Genomic DNA, 17,462 nt, shown 5'->3' with positions numbered 1-17,462 from the left:
GACTTGTTGATTTAAGGTGCAATTTATCAAAACCAACAGTAAGTATTTTCTTCTTAATCAGTTATCTTTGGCACGCTTCTGGATTAATACAAAATGTAGTATTGAATTGAGTATGCAACACTGCAGAACTTGAAGGGGGTTTTGTTAGCATATAAGTGCAATTTTAGGTTTACCACAAGCTTATTTACAAAGAACTATATATGAATTTCAGTTTACTTTACATATAAAATGGCTATAATGATTTTAATGTGCAAGGCAAAAAAAATTCTTACAGCAACTCCTCCCTTAAGAGAGGGATTTTTGCACCATGGAAGTCTTGTATAAAATGTTTTAGAAAATGGAGATTTCTTATGAGAAAGTTCTTGGTGTTTCTTGTCCTACAGCAAGCTACCTGAAGACATGATTTCCTGGGTCCAGAAATGCTTCATAAGATACCACTTAGCTGATATGTTGGCACTGTAGTAATACTGCAGCTATAAATTTCCATGTTCAACTGGGAAACTAATTGAAGGGGCAAAACCCAAACAGCCTGTGTAAAAAGCTTAGTGACAGTGGCTTCTTTCTGGGGAAAGCTATGCCTCCCATATTCTTGATATCAGATCAGTTTTTACTCCAAGGAGGAAAGGTTTAGAATTTGCAATGCACGTCACTGTGTGATCTATTTTTATCTTTGTGATCTCTCCTTCCCTTTGGGCTGATTTGTTTAGAGTCAAAGTTGAGCAACAGTAAATAAACTTATTTGTGCTAAGAGGACAATAAAGCAGACTTAGTGAAGTATCACTTTACCAAAACTCCTCAAATGCCAGAAGAGCAAACCCACAGTAATTTATTTTACATCCGAAGGTCACACTCAGCAGCTAGCATCTGCATGAAAGGCATGGGGAAACCTAGCTACATAAACAGTAAGAATTCTTCCCTGCCAAATTATTTCACAATTAAAAAAAAATGAAACCCTATTCACAGTAAATTATTTATTACAAGGCCTTCCTGGTCTGTTCATTCCTGAATCACCCAAGCGGTATCCCCTTAGCTGCAGAAACAAGTATTTTGGCACATGATCAAGTTACAGTAGGTGTCCAAGTACAGTGCAATCTGTTTAGAAGGCAAGGATGTTAAAAGGGATTTCATACAGGTGCTTTGTAATGTGGGTAAGATATGAAATTCTGGGCTACTCCTGAGTAAGAGATGATTGGCTGTCCCAGCTGAGATACCCATTCGTGAGAAAGCTGATTCCAAACACCAAAGAGGCATTTCACAACCTTAGCAATAGTGTGCATTCTAAAAAACAATCAAAAAACCCCACCCCAAAATCCAAAGACCCAAAGCGTTTTAAACCTGTCTTTTTCTTCAACCTATCAGCAAGGACTGGAAGTGGTGAGTTCAAATTGTTGGTAGAGGTGGTAAGAAGGGGGCAGAACTGGTAAGGAGAATAAGAGTCTGTGTAAGTAAATCAAATACATGTGAGACATAATTCATTCTCAATTATCCTCTAAGCTTTAAGAAATATTGCATATAGCCATACCCATTGTACTCCTGTTTTACCTGAAAGCTACTGGCTTTAGAACTGAGAAGTCTGCGTGAAGGATATGGTGTCAGACTTATCTACTGCAAAGCCTCCGTTGACGTAGGATTTCTTGGTCTCTGTTTCATCGTTATCAAGTATTGTTTCCAAGGCAAAAGGATTGACTATGTTGACTTCAGAGGTGACATCCATCTGTTCCAGCTCCTTTTTAGAGAGCTTCTCCACTATCCCAGTACCAAAGGCATCTCCCAAGACATTCACCATTGTTCTGAATCGATCCCTAGGGAGTGAAAATGCTGTCAGACAAACCATTCTGTATGCTACTTAGAAAGTCCTTTTAGTAAATGAAAACTACTCAGGCAAATGCAGGTCTCTCTCTCTCCTTTTTTTTAAAGACCAGTGCAGATTAAGAGCAATTTTGCTCTTAGAAGGGGAAAAAAACCCAGGAAGAACAGGAAACAGAATTTTCCCCACATGTATTTGAGGAAACCTGGAGTCACTTTCATGAAAAATTACTTGTACACAGTGTCCAAAACTGCAAGTCCTGTCCTCAGTCTGTTAGAGCAGCAATCACTGCAAGGCTCTGCGCAGCCTTGCAGAACATCATACTGTCACTTCTCAGGCCCTGAGGTATGCTAGGCATTTGATTCTCCTTGTGATGGGATTGCTTCTGTTGGGAGAAGAGATTGTGGGGTACAGAGGAGTCTGCATTCTGTCTTTTGTCTAACAATCATCTCCTCTACCAAAGGAGTACCTAGCCCATTATCTTCAGTATTCTTGCCCAAATCCTGGAAACGGGAAAGGTTCTCTTTTGTTAGCTTCTCACTGTCAAAGGCCTGAAGTATTAAGCAAGTCAGTTAAAGAAATATTATACTCGTGTGCTGCTGACTTTTCTCCCAACAGAAATGTGACTTGCAGGCCTTAAAAATCTGCCACTACTGGATAGAGAAGCAACAAGCTCATGCAGTATAGCAAAGTCTGAAAACTGGTATGGATGTAGGGCAGGGACAGTGGGAAATTATGCATCCCTCTGTTTTTCTTTTCAGCTACACAGCTCTGCAAGAGCTTTGTGGCAGAATGAGTTGCTCTGTCTGTGCAGAGATGTTGAGGTGGATATATTCACAAACAGGAGGGACTGCAGAAACAGCAGTGAAGTGAATCAGAATGTCTCATACTCCTATTCTTCTACTACAGCTGCTGAGCTCCAAAAAAAAGTGATGAACTCCAAAAAGTGTCCATGTGTTCTCCACACGGAAAGGAAATATATGGTAGGGAAAGGACGAAAGAAGGGTAGAGTAAAATTCTGGCAGATAAGTGCGACAAGTGAGGAAATATATAGCACTAGAACCAAGTCTTTCAAAATGCTTCTCAAAAATGTTCTGTTCTTCATTAAAAACATGAAAGTATTCCTCAAGCCTATGTAAAAAAATCTTGGTAAGTTCAGAATTAACTAGAGGACTGTTAATGAGCCACTACCACCAGGTTGCAAAATAAGACATTTTAGGCAACAAGTACAAAAGGAGAAAGTGTTAATAATCTACATGGTATCATGATGACATTCCATCTACTGAGGTGCAAAATGCACTGGCAATAAGCCTGGTACATGAAATTAATCTTTAATCTTAGGAAGACAGCTTATCTGAAAAATATCTCAGAATCTGACACAGCTTGAAATCTTTGTATGCTTCACAGTGGAACAAGTAGCTTCCATGTATTCATACTCTGACTAAGAATCACAAGAATTCAGGACTTTCAAAGTGGAGAGGAGACCAGATCTGCAGAATTATGATTACTATAAGGAACAAGGAATTACTTCTCTTTCTCTCTCTCTCAATCCCACAAAAGAATTAGAAAGCATCAAATAAATTTATTAGGACATAGCTTCAAACAAAATTAAATACATCTCTAACCCACTGTTAGATTGTGGAATTCCTCACCACAGGAAATCTAAATGTTGATATGGGTCCTAAAAGCAACAAGGCATTCATGAAGGAAGGCAAAAGCTACTGAGAACTCCTAAAAAAATCCCACCTCTAGCTCAGGAAACTTTGTACGCTGCAATTTGCAGGAGGCCAGGAGACTACTTTGGGAAAAGAACCAGTATGTATGTTCTATTCCTACATGCTTCTGTAGATAACAGCTCTGAAACAGTGGTTTGTACTGATCATCATCCTTAACAAAACTAAATGCTTGTTGGGAAAAGAGAATTGGAGAAAACAAAATGATTGTGGAGAACAGCAAACAAACCTTTTTGCAGACAGTTGATGGGGAGAATGTACCTGTGGCTAAAGATGTTTTGTTTGGAGCAATTTTGCCTATAAAGAAATTGAGTTGATTCTTGGATCCAAGCACCAGCCCTGGTTTTCTAGAGACTGGCATTTCCCTCTGCAGCTTACAAAATTGAATTATGTAATAAAAAAAAATATAAATATCTGTTAAACAAACAGGTTGTTGCCAGAAACCCTTGAAGAAAATTACTGAAAGGGAGAGGAAGGAACAGGAATTCATCTACCTTGAGTGTGGAGATAAGCCTAAGAACATGCAGAGACTATGAAATTATTAAGATCTCTGCATTGAAACCAATGAAATATCATCCACACCAAGTTACTGCAGGTGAACAAGGCCTTGGTCTCAACACTACAGCTTGCACAGTTTAGGAGACAAAAAGCTGTATTTCAAACTATACTCCTTAACTTGTGAATCCAGCTACTCTTTCCCAGTGAATCATGGGACAAAAGTGAATGTTGATGTTCTTCTGAACTTTAGAACACACTCTGTGATTCTCTGGGCTTTTGCAAAAGTATCAGAGAAACGTCTTGGTGCAAGCTGAACAGAAAAGATTTCTAGGGAAAGTTCTTCTCTCCAGAAAGGGCTGCTTAATGGCACTGAGTAGTTTCAAAGTGCTCTGAAGGTGAGATGGCTGGGATCAGGCATAAGGCTTTCTGAGTTTGCATGTGTGTGCTTGCTGATCAAGGGGCTGGGGCTTAAAAAAGCTTTCAGTGAAGAACAGCCCTAGCAAGGTACAGGCCCTAGCAAGGTAATGCTTTCAGCACACATACATGTACAGCCCACCACATGTGTGCACGTGAACTACAGGAGCAGCACTGCTTAGTTCCTGTTTCTTCTACCTCCTTTAGCCATGTATGAAAGCTTTTGTGCACTCTGTGGAAATCATCTGAGAGGTTCTGATGGTGGCTATATTTGACTGTTATGAATGGCGTATGAATTTGGCATAATACGGCAGCAGCTGACCCTCCACAGACACTCTTTGTTAATGTTAAATTTGGCTTTCTTGAGTATTATGCTCATGATTTATTGATGCTGTGACCACTATTTTAAAGTTGGTAACACCCCTAGGTGTGAAGTTACTCATTGCGATCCCATGTAGTAGGACGTCTCTCAGAATTAAAGCCATTACTGCATTGAACTCTATATTGAACAAGCCTGGCCATAAGGAGATTCTTTGTCCAGTTCCTGAAACAGCTCTACATGACCTTGTTGCTTTCTTTCTCAGACTTACATATTCGCACTCGACTTCCATAAACATTGAAACAAAGGGAAAAAGAATGAAATATCAAGTGTCTTAAACTTACAGAAGCCAGTCAACTGCAATGATCAGAGTAACATCTTCAGCGGGCAGGCCAACAGCGCTCAGTACAATCACCATGGTGACAAGTCCGGCTTGGGGCACACCTGCAGCCCCAATGCTGGCTGCTGTAGCTGTGACACTAAATCCCAAATAAAACCCAGAAAAGGCATTCAGAATATATACTGTTCACAGAAAGTCTATTTTCTGGTGCAAATAAGCCTATTTCACCGCAAAAAATAAGCCCGAATGTTCCATTTTTCTCTTGAATACTCAAGATCTGGTGACCCATTTATGGGACAAGTCACGTATGGATACTGTAATGGTTACACTGCAGAATAAAAAACAGACTAACAAACAAACTGGGCAGATTAGAGGCAGAGGCGGAGCTGGGTTTGCAAGTGCTTGCGGTATAAGAATAATGGCAATGTCTAGAATGATGCCGTATACAAGCTGCACGTCCTGGCCCACCCCACCTCCTCACCAGCTTGCACAGGCATGGCTTTAGACTGAGAAGTGAGGAGGTGGGATGGGCCACCACAGGGTAACCAAAGTTAACATACCATTCATTTAAAAGCCCACCTCCCATAAAACGTGTTATGGCTTTAGTCTTACCTAATGGTAACTATTTGGCCAATATCCAGTTTTAAGTCATTCAGCTGTGCAATAAATACAGCAGCTACTGCTTCATAAAGAGCTGTGCCGTCCATGTTGATGGTAGCTCCAACTGGAAGAACGAACCTGGTAATTCTTTTGTCGATTAAATTTTTTTCTTCTGCACAGCGGAAGGTGACAGGCAAAGTCGCTGAACTGGCACATGGATAAACATATAAAAATAAGGGCAGGCAACAGCACATCATTTCCTGTATCATTTCTTCAGAGCCTGATCTGCTCTAAGACTTAAATGCAGATCTAGGGCAGGCAGGAATGCTGTGCTGTGAAAAAGTGAAGTATTTTGGGGGAATTATGGGAATAACAAAGTCTTAGTTGTTCTCAAAATTATGTGGCAAAATCATTGTGATGTATATAGCCACAGCAACTGTGCCATAGCTTAAACTCTGGCAAGTCTGTGACTAATGAACTGAATGGCAAAACACTGCCTCCTCAGGGCAAAGGAGACTCTGGTGTAAGGCAAGTAAAATCTATAGTGATCCTTTGGGCATTACAGAAATAATGATAGAAATAACAGTTCAACCTCTAAGGAACTGAACAATATCCGGGTGAAACCAGGGTATGTAAAAAACAGCATTAAATCAGAACACAAACAATGCAATTACTACTAAGAACATTACAGAAAATAGATATTTGTTTACCTGGAAGAAATCAAGAGGGCTGTCAGAAGTGCCTCAGCCATACCCATGGCAAACCGAAAAGGATTTTTCCTTACTATTATTAAGTAGATCAGTGGCAGAATTATAGTGGAATGGATCGCAAGTCTGCAAAACAAAATACACCAGTTAAACAATTGAACCCTCTCACTGCCTTGCTTTAGCAAGAATAGTAGAGATAACAGGTATGTCATTCTGTCCTTCAGTATACCTAAGCACTAAAGGTTACCCTAGTGACATCTATGTTCAAATTTATAGAGTATAATATCTTTAAAAACTGCAGACTAACACTGTTCTACACTTTCTTTGGGAAGGAAGGAAGATTATGAATGCTCTCTCCTTCCAAAATAGCACATAAATAAACTAATACTTTGGAAATAATGTTTAAACTGATGAAGACAAGAAAAATATAGTAGTATATAGCATTTAAACTAATATGCACAGGCCAAATTGAAATAGTGCTAAAATGCTCTACTCTCCTGCTAAATCCTTACAATGCAGACTAGAGACAAATCAGAAAAACAAACCAAACTATTTTCCTAAGTTTATCTGCCTTTACATAGAATATGTTTTGGAGTTAAAGTTAATCGTGGTTCCTAGTCAGGAACAGAGGAAGTTTACATCTTTCTGCAGAAATTTTAAACTGGATCCTATAAAACAACCCATACTTACTCCATGGAAAACTGTGCATGTTTAGGCATACAATTAAAATGTACTGAAGTATTTCAGACTGTACAAATTATATATATACATATACATATATATATATATATAGTGTTACCATCTTTAATGTTGCAGGATGCTGAAATACTGTGTTTTGAAAATTAATTTATAAAATTAGGCACTGACATGCAAAAGATCAAATGGTCCTCTTGACTTTAGCTGCTCAGGTGTATTTGCCTGGATATTTGAGTGGGTCTCAGGAACAAATTAATCCCTCCATTTATGCATTAATTTTGAACATTGTGCATTAATCCTGAAAGCATATGAATGCAGAACTTTGTGGGCATTGAGATGAAAGGTATACAGCCTGCTGTGATTATATTTGAAAACAAATGTATGTGAAGGGTCTGTGAAATACTTTCTCTGTTCAAAGGTCTCAAGCAATAATAGCGATATCAGTTTGTTATGAAAAGAAATTACTATAGCCTCAAAATACAAAGTCCAGAACTGATATCATGTACAACCCTGGGATTTTTATTCTGTCTTAACAAGATGTTCTTCTGATTGTTACTGTGTTGCAACATTGCTTTATGATTTTAGAATGGCTGATAATGATGGCAATAAATCATGGTACTGTTTCTTCAGCAAAAAATAGGCAATGAAGAGAGAAGTACCAACACAGAAATCCAGAAGAGCACCAAAAATGACCCACAAAACCTCACTAACTTTTATTTTGAAAAATTATCTTTTTTAAAAGCAACAGACATTAAAGTTTTCATTCTGTGTGTGAACACATGATGAATTTAGTGGACTATAAGTAAAAGCATGCAACTTGTATTGCTACAATTTTTAGAACTCTAGAAAGAAACCTAACAATTTATGCAACAGTGCCTAAGATTAAAATGAATTCTGCAGGACATACAGGAACAAATATAAAGTGGTATAGGTGTCATTGGGTGTTTAAAAAGTATGTTAACGAGACTAAACATTTTAAGTATGCCTACATCTAGAATCACAGAATGGTAGGGGATGGAAGATCATCTAGTCCAACATCCTTGCTAAAGCAATTTCATCTAGAGCAGGCCGCACACAAATGTGTCCAGACTCCGAAATTCTCTGGGCAGCCGGATCCAGTACTCTGTCACACTCAAAGAAGTTTTTCCTCATGGCAGAGAGGGACACGGGAGCACTGTTTGACAACAGCTGAATATGAGCCAGCAGTGTGCCCAAGCAGCACAGAAGCCAATGGCATCTTGGCCTGTACCAGGAACAGTGTGGCCAGCAGGACTAGGGATGTAATTCTGCCCCTGTACTCAGCACTGGTGAGGCCTCACCTCGAGTACTGTGTGCAGTTCTGGGCTCCTCACTTCAAGAAAGATTCTGAGGTGCTGGAGTGTGTCCAGAGGAGAGCAACGAGGCTGGTGAAGGGACTGGAAGGAAGGTCTTATGGGGAGAAGCTGAGGGAGCTGGGGTTGTTTAGCCTGGCGAAGAGGAGACTCAGGGGGGACCTTATGACACTCTACAACTACCTGAAGGAAGTTGTAGTAAGGTGAAGGTCAGGCTCTTCTCCCAGGCAACTTCTGACAAGACGAGAGAGCATGGCCTGAAGCTGTACCAGGGAAGGTTTAGGTTGGATGTTAGGAAGCACTTCCTCATGGAAAGGGTAATTAGACACCTCCCGGGAGGTAGTAGAGTTGTTATCCCTGGAGGTGTTTAAAGAAAATTGAATGTGGCACTTAATTATATGATCTAGTCAATGTGGTGGTGTTAGGCCATAGGCTGGACTTGATGATCTCAAAGGACTATTCCTGCCTCAATAATTCTGTGATTCTGATTCAGATGGAACTTTCTGTGTTCCAGTTTGTGCCCACTGCTCCTTGTCCTGTCACTGGGCAGCACTAAAAAGAATGTAGCCCCATTCTCTTGACACTTGCCTAATTTATAAACATTGGTAAGGTCTCTGAGTCTTTCTCTAGGCCAAAGAGCCCCAGGTCTCTCAGTCTTTCCTTGTAAGGGGGATGCTTCAATCCCCTAATCATCTTTGTAGCCCTGCACTGGACTCTCTCCAGTAGTTCCTTGTCTCTCTTGAACTGGAGAGCCCCAAAATGGCTATGGTAGTTCTGATGTGGCCTTTCTAGGGCAATATTTATGCATATCTGCTTTCCTAATACTGATTGCCACTACTGGCTTTCATTAAAGAAATCTGAAGTATTATTTATTTTCATGTGTGAGATGCAATTCACAGCATGCAGCAGAAATCTTTATACCAAAAGTCATAATCAGCAACTGAAAAGATAAATTCTAATAGCATTCAATTTTAAGATTTTTGTCCCTTGGAATTGCAAACTGGCATTCCTTATAGCATTCAGAGATGCAGCCACCTCATTGCTTTTGGTAGATACAAAGGGTGGAGGCAAGAGAGAGTTTGCTTGCCACAGCTTCCCTTTTATTTATTTATTTATTTAAACTCCATCTCGGGCACTTGTACTATGTCTCCTACTTTGATATTCCTCCTCTGGCATTGCTAACATGCCTGACACCGCAACCATTGAAAGTGGGAGTCTGAAGATATTTAGTAGCCAATTGGATCAGAGGCACCAGGGCAAGTATGCTCCCTCATGGTGTCCTGAATGGGACATAACTACTGAGATGTGTTACAGACAACGGTGGGTGACGGCTGGTAGGGCTGAGAGTGGAAAATGTCATGAATAAAAAAGCTGTGAAGAAGGTGAGACAGAAGATGAGCTGGAGAGGGAGAGGAAGAGGAGGATAAGACACACCAGACCTCATGCTTTTGCATACTTTCCTTGATAGAGAATACAAGAAATATGTTTAGGATAACCTGTAATTTTCAGGATCAAGCTTAAAGGGAGGATGACAGACTTCTACAGAAGATGCTCATGAAGAGAACATGTTGCAAACAGACAAAGTCAAGTAAATAAGGATGAAAACAAAAAAGACTGAGCAGCAGTGCTTGAGAAACCAAAACAAACAAAGGCTACAACTTCTTCTGTTTGCTGAGAGGTAGGAAAAAAGGTGTTCCTGCAGGCTGGAAAACGTAGAATAAACAACTTTTCACTGCAACTCTTCAAGGATGTACAGACAGGCACCCTTACTATACATAATCTTTGAGATGGCACCTGGGAACCTACTAAAAATTTTTGTGCCTATCAAGCCAATGGTTAGCAGCCAAATTGGAGACCATATGTGATGCAATAAAAGTGCTCTGGAAATGACACCGAGTCTTCACATATATCTCTAGTAAGATACACCCTGCCACAGGACGAACCACTCACTATCACATCTAAACCTGCAAAACTTGTTATCTGTTCTAAGACTGAAGTCAAAGGGCCATAATCATCCATCTAACATACTAGTCCCCTGAGTTAACTGGAGTGAATAACATAGAAAACCTGCAGAAGTGATACATTGTCATTCTATATATGACTTCTACCTAACTATAATTTACATGAAAAATCTTAGTGTCTTGATTTATAGTCTCTTGAGAAATGTTACTGTTGCATCCTTTAAACGTTTTATTTCTTTTCCAAGTCTAAATGGAAATTCACAAAAATTGCATTATGTATTAGGCAAACACAACTTGCACTCATCTCTGTAACATTTTGGAAAAGTCATGATTGAGTGTTGTTTCTGGAGCTGTAATTTGTATTTAGGAAGTCATTATATTTAAAATTATTTTTGAACAGCTTGTCCAAGCATACTGCATTATGCATAAAACAAAACAACAACCTGGAAATAAATATGATTACATAGCAAAGATTAATGCAAAGAAAGAGATCCTTCCTGACTATTTACAGAGAAATTTGCATTTAAGACTAACATATTACCCTTCTCTCAGCTTGGTTGTCAGAAAGCGTGAATGGTGTTTGAAGAATAGCATGCATACGCATGCAGTGGGGGGAAGGAAGCTCGTGAACAGCTATGGATCTAGCCTCTAGACAAAACACAAATAGTTTCCTTAGTATGTTGAAGGTATTATAGGAATGGATGCTAAGACAATAAACTGAAACAGCCTAGAAGTTACTCTTCACTGAACTGGAAAGAGAAATTTAAATGCATTTAACTTCTTGGGACTGTAATATCCATTTATCTGTCAAAAGGGTTCTTTGTAGAATAGCCTTCAGAGGTATATCATGATCTAGTATTATAATCTGCATCATCTAGAGCAGTTAAGTTTACCCTTCTAAGGCTTCATGTCTGTGAGGCTCCACATTGTGCAAGTGTAACCTCCTCCACCTGAATCATGCAGACCTCATACAGAACCAAGGGTCTATTAAAAGAACAGCAAATATGTTTTGTTGGCTAAGTTTTGCAGGTAGCAACTGCTGCTTTTGCAGCTTTGCCAGCCACCTTTGTCTTGAAGGAGTAACGAAAAAACAACCCCATGTATCAGTATAGGTTGGGGACTGACCTGCTGGAGAGCAGTGAAGGGGAAAAGGACCTGGGGGTCCTACTGGATTCAAGGATGACCATGAGCCACTTGTGGCCAAGAAGGCCACTTCCATTCTGGGGTGTATTAGAAGGGGTATGCTTAGTAAGTCAAGAGAGGTTCTCCATCCCCTCTGCTCTGCCCTGGTGAGGCCACATCTGGAATATTGTGTCCAGTTCTAGGCCCCTCAGTTCAAGAGGGACAGGGAACTGCTTGAAAGAGTCCAGTGCTGAGCCACAAAAATGATTAAGGAGTGGAACATCTTCCTTACGAGGAGAGACTGAGGGAGCTGGGGCTCTTTAGCTTGGAGAGGAAGAGACTGAGGGGTGACCTCATTAATGTTTATAATCATATAAAGGGTGAGTACCAAGAGGATGGAGCCAGGCTCTTCTCTGTGATGCCCAATGACAGGACAAGGGGCAATAGATGGGAGTTGATGCATAGAAAGTTCCATGGAAGCATGAGAAAACATTTGTTTGCTGTGAGAGTGACGAAACACTGGAACAGGCTGCCCAGGGGAGTTGTGGAGTCTCCCTCTATGGAGATATTAAAAATCTGCCTCCGTGTGTTCCTCTGTGATCTCCTCTAGGTGATTCTGCTCTGGCAGGGAATGCGGACTAGAGGATCTTTCAACATCCCTTCCAACCCCTAACATTCTGTGATTCTGTGAAACGTTAATCCCCAGGGCTTCTCTCACACTCAGCTTCCTGCTCTGCATTGAGGTGGGATGGGATCAGTTTCCTAGAATAACCTGTTGCGTGCTGCACTTACTACGGATTTGCACTGGGCAGTGGAGCTGGGTCTGTGCTGGCACATCTGAGGCCTACAGGCATTCCCAACCAGGTATTTGTGTATTTTCAGTAGGTTGGAAACCCCCAGTAGCCATAATTCACTCTCTCACCCTTTCTCAACTTTTAGTACCTAACTGAAGCATTACTACAGTCAAAATTGTAATTATACCTGTTTGAGCACCAAGCTGAGCAGATGAAACAATGACTACAAGAATGGTCTTTGTTTCTGGTTTGTTGTTGTTTTTTTAAGAACACAAGGCAGTGACTATTAAAAAAACACCATGCATTCAGCAAAACCTGCATTCAGCAAAACCTGCATTCTAAACATCCTCACATAATTTTCACTGGCAAGAATTTTATCTCTGATCTTGAAGAGGATGAGTGTTGTGGATAATTGAGCTATGATCAACTAAGCCCTTAAAACTGCATGTTTAGTTTCATCTTTAAGCAATAACATACCCACTTAGTACTGTAGCCATATAGAGACCCAGTTTACGAAAGATTTCCCAGTCCTCAACTTCTATTATCTTCCCAGCAATTAAAAAGATGATACCCACTGGCATATACCTAGAAAGAAAAAACAACATTAAAAAATAATTCTCAGAAATAATCATCCTCACCATGGAATAATTTCTTGCACAGTATAACCTTTTACAACAGATGGAAATTTTTTTAATATTCTATTACACAACTGAATATTTTTGTAATATTCTGTTATACAACTGACTTAATATTTGCTCGCAGCAAGACTACAATTGAAGTAATGAAAAAAAGATTAGCAAATCAGAGTAAATGTAATCCTGTGTATAGTCTAACAAGTAGTATATAACCTGGTGTCACAGAAAGCACAGAAGATGGGAAAGGGTATGGGCTTTACCCTACTACAGCAAAAATATATGCATAGCCATCAGTTTAGTTGGAGATCAAAATCTGCAGGTTTGAGACCACTATCTGTGCACTCTGCAATCACACAGATGGGAAAGGCCTTCTGTGCTTAGAGCAGCTGCTTTGCAGCACTGGGGGCTGTACATGAGTCTGTCAGTGTGTTGTTTGATGGAGAGGTCTCCATACCCCAGCAAACTCACACAAGTCCATACTTTATGAACAGTAACAGCTACATGGGCTATTGCCTACACAAAACTCAAGGCAAAAATCACAGCTTATTGTAGCACCAGCTCACTGCATTAATTTTGCTAGCAGACAGCAGGTTTCCACAGAGATAAGTTGATGCTTTAGAGCTTTGAGTATCACAAATGAATTTATGACTGTATTAAATGTATCAATACTTATAAAATATAAACTACGAATTTGAAAATGTGTGTGTGCTGTCCACATATAAAATAGTACCTTCTCCTTGTGCAAAGGAGGGATGCTTAGTTCCTCTGAGCCCTGACTTTGCTAAAATCAGAATTAATTCCTCACAATATCAGAATCAAATTCTACCTTATTCAAGACAATGGCTCCAACATCTACAGAGACACTGAGAGCCTGCAGTCACAGCTTCAGGCACATACAAGACAAAGGGTAGTCAATCTTAAGAGTAGGATCTTGTATTTGTGGTCTCATTAGCAGTAATTTTCTGCAGAGGGAGGCAGCCTATTTCATGGGGTTGTAACTCAGATGGGGACTGAACCAGCTGCCTAGCACAGGACAAGCTGCAGAAACTAATCTACCGTTCTTTAAAGGCAGCAAGAAGTATGCAACTAAACTCTGTGCATAGTTACTTTTTACATGCATCTCAGTGTGCTGTGAAGGAAACAAAATCCATGGAAGGGCCAGATCTGATATGCTAACATTTGTGTGAAACATGGAGATATGAGCAGAGTATTATAGTAAATGGCTCAAGGCACTGTGCATGTAAGATCATCCTCTGGAAAGGATTGTGTGCGCTTATAGTTCTGATCCTGTAATTGTCATCTACATGGACAAAAGCTACACGAATAACTGTGAAGACTATTTACCCACTATCAGATGAGTTATTACATTTTAAAATTGGGTGGGTTTTTCTTCCTGTCTGAAAATGTTATGAGACAATATTGAAAGACTGTTGTCTCAGAAAATCTATTACCAAAAGGTAAATGATGCCTAGTTGTACTTTACATACCATTTTGGATTTTGCTCTGTGCTTTGGCTTGCATGTGAATGCACAGTTTTAAAGAAACTTAGATCCAAGAGTAGCTATCCTGTGAACATAGCAGCTATCAGCCTTTCAGTGCTCAAGACTGAAAAAGGCATGTGGGTGATAATGCTTCTACAGTTCTCAAATCACTGATGCAGTTGCACCGGTTTGATATAAATCTCTAGAAAGAATGCCTGAAAACCTGTGGTTTCTTGTGTACCAATAGGACTGTTTCTGCAGTATGTAGTAAATAGAAGCCCTGATCTCCAGTTTCCTCAAAAAGATCTGTAGGAAGGAAATTTTTAACCAGCCTTTCTTTTAAAGTTGTTTGCTGTAAAGCTCCATATAAAAGCAAAGGAAGTACAAGTCTGCTCCTACCTCTCCAAAGACAAAATCCACTTAAAAAAGTTGTTAGAAAATGCCAGTATGTCCTTGAACTTACCACATAATTATCTGAACTATCCTCATTGTAGCCTCATTCAGTGCATTGAAAAAATCCACCAGCACTTGTCCTTTCTCTCCCATTTTCCCAATAACCATTCCAAACACAAGACAAAAGACGATCAACCCCAGTACATTGATGCCGTCGGAATACATGCCAACGATTTTGTATTCTTGGGTTTTGTTCTACAGATTAGATTCAAGAGGAAGAAGTTACTGCCTGTAAACATGGAATTTACTTTAAAGAGTTCTAAAATGAAAACACATTGAGATCTTTCTTTGAAAAGGCATGAGGCTCTTCCCCACTCTACTCCCTTTCTGGCAGTACCAAGTAGACAAGTTCAGGAATGAAGGTAGCGCTAAACTGTCTTTGAAAGCTTTGTATTTGAAAGCTATGCAAGGATCTGACCAAACCCTAGCAGAAGATAAAGCATCCCTTACCCTGTGTTGCCTGTTCTATAGACTTCTGACACCAAGTATGGCAAGACTTAATCCCTTCTGTGGAGAATGAAACATGGCTGACACAGAATCGTTGTGGGTTTTTTTCTGAGCAGCTTGAGGGTTTGTGCCTGGATTTAAGATAAACAGCCCACTGCATAACAACTGAGACAACGGTGTCCAATTTTCCCCCAAGTTTATGAATCTGTTGTTCAGCTGAAATCGGTGAAATTCCATAATTTATAGCAGAACTGAATGCATGTAACTTAAAAAATCCTACCACATAGGTAGATATTTACACATTCCTTTGTGTTTGTGCAATACAAACATACGAAGCAAAGGGTGAAATTTTCCATCCTGCTTCAGGATTTAATTCATGTCTTTTGATATAGATTATGTTCCTATGCTTTTCTCACTATGAGATGAAATTAGGAAATAGTATAATAAAATGCATATTGATTTGATAGTGTTCATATTTCTGTGCTCATATTCTATTGAACTCCTTTCTCTCTCTTCTCCAGTCTAAGTTCAGGTTTTATAAACCACGAACATCCCTAATAAGAGGCTTGTTAAACTTCTTTATGTTTATCTTTTTACTTGTTTGGGTTGTTTTGGTTTGGTTGGTTTGTTTTCAGAGTAACAAGCTATTAGTTAATGAATGCCTTCCACCATTTTGCTTTCCATCCAAAAAAAACAACAAAAAAAGAAGATTTTCCATTCTCTTCTTTCTGCAGTGCTCAGGTTTGGGTTTTTTTTTTTTTTTTTTATTTGAAAGCTAAGCAAGGCTTTTTATAAGTTTTTTTTGATCAGCTTATTGCAGATCAAACATCTCCTGCTGATACAGATCTAGCCTTTCCACAGTAATAGTTTTCTTTAATTTCTCAGCAAATCAACAATTCATTAGCACAGACATTTAATGAATGCATGAATAGACGATTTTCTTACATCATCTATTATGTTTGGACTCAAGACCTACTTGAAGATCCTCATAATCACCTCTAGCACTTACTTATTAAGTGTCGTGTCCTTGTTGAAACCTATCTATGTACCATTTCCTTCCTTTTCTCAATCACTAATCACACCAACTAAATCAAATTTGTTCAGTCTTCTTTCTCTCCACTTTGTATATTGTGAAGGAATATAACAATAAAGGTCACACCTCTGAAGCCTCTGCTGTCGTAGCAGATGTGACAGGTTCTTCCAGAAACGTGGAGCTGTTTTTATCCATGCTAGTTGTAGCTTCAACTTTTTCACGTTTGGTTTTATACTATAAAAGTATTAAAAACAAACAAATGAGCAAAACAAAACAACAGAAGAACATCTTTAGAAACAGGAGAAAACTGAAAAGTGTAAAAATAATGGAAAAGGAATTAATCTAACTTGAAGGTAGTAAACAGACAAATGTTATTTCCCAGTTCATATGAGACATCACAGTTACATACATCAGATGCTGTAGATCAAAGAAGTGATTCACAGATAATATGCTATGAATTCTGCCCCATAGGCTCTCAGGTACTCTGGGGACCTGGTGCAGTCTTGTGGGGATGAGCTACAGCTCCAGCAAGAGGACATCTCTGCTCTGGCCTTGCGGGGCCACATTTGGAATATTGTGTCCAGTTCTGGGCGCCTCAGTTCAAGAAGGACAGGGAACTGTCTGAAAGAGCCCAGGGCAGAGCCACAAACACAATCAAGGGAGTGGAACATCTTTCCTATAAGGAAAGGCTGAGGGAGCTGGGTTTGTTTAGCTTGGAGGAGACTGAAGTGTTTATAAATATGTGAAGGGTGAGTGCTGAGAGGATGAAGCCAGGCTCTTCCTAGTGATGTTGAATGATAGGACAAGGGGCAACAGGTGCAAGCTGAGCATAGGAGGTTCCACATGAACATAAGGAAAAACTTTTTCATTGTGAGGGTGACAGAGCACTGGAACAGGCTGCCTAGGGGTTTGTGGAGTGTTCTCTGGAGACATTCAAAACCTGCCCAGATGCATTCCTGTGTGACCTACTCCAGGATCTGCCAGGATCCTGCTCTGGCAGAGGTGTTGGACTAGACGATCTTTCGAGGTCCCTTCCAACACCTAACATTCTGTGATTCTGTGAACTCTGCCTGTCCTGAAAGGGAAAGTCT

At 39.8% G+C, this 17,462-nt stretch overlaps 1 protein-coding gene across 1 annotated transcript in view; it reads right to left on the bottom strand.

Annotated features, from left to right (window-relative positions):
* Window positions 1-1,558: 1,558 nt before the first annotated feature.
* SLC1A1 (solute carrier family 1 member 1) overlaps window positions 1,559-17,462 on the bottom strand; it is a 54,512-nt gene continuing 38,608 nt past the window's right edge. Inside the window, exons 6-12 of the mRNA XM_054398184.1 lie at window positions 16,498-16,605; window positions 14,902-15,086; window positions 12,800-12,907; window positions 6,422-6,544; window positions 5,724-5,918; window positions 5,116-5,250; window positions 1,559-1,802 (exon numbers count right to left, since the gene is read on the bottom strand). Of these exons, the coding sequence (XP_054254159.1) occupies window positions 1,559-1,802; window positions 5,116-5,250; window positions 5,724-5,918; window positions 6,422-6,544; window positions 12,800-12,907; window positions 14,902-15,086; window positions 16,498-16,605 (1,098 nt within the window). The remainder of the gene's footprint in view (window positions 1,803-5,115; window positions 5,251-5,723; window positions 5,919-6,421; window positions 6,545-12,799; window positions 12,908-14,901; window positions 15,087-16,497; window positions 16,606-17,462) is intronic.

The sequence above is a fragment of the Indicator indicator genome, chromosome Z, assembly GCF_027791375.1.
Source record: "Indicator indicator isolate 239-I01 chromosome Z, UM_Iind_1.1, whole genome shotgun sequence".
Classification (NCBI taxonomy): domain Eukaryota; kingdom Metazoa; phylum Chordata; class Aves; order Piciformes; family Indicatoridae; genus Indicator; species Indicator indicator.
Note: the sequence above shows the minus strand (reverse complement) of the source record. Positions and strands in the feature narration are given on the sequence as shown.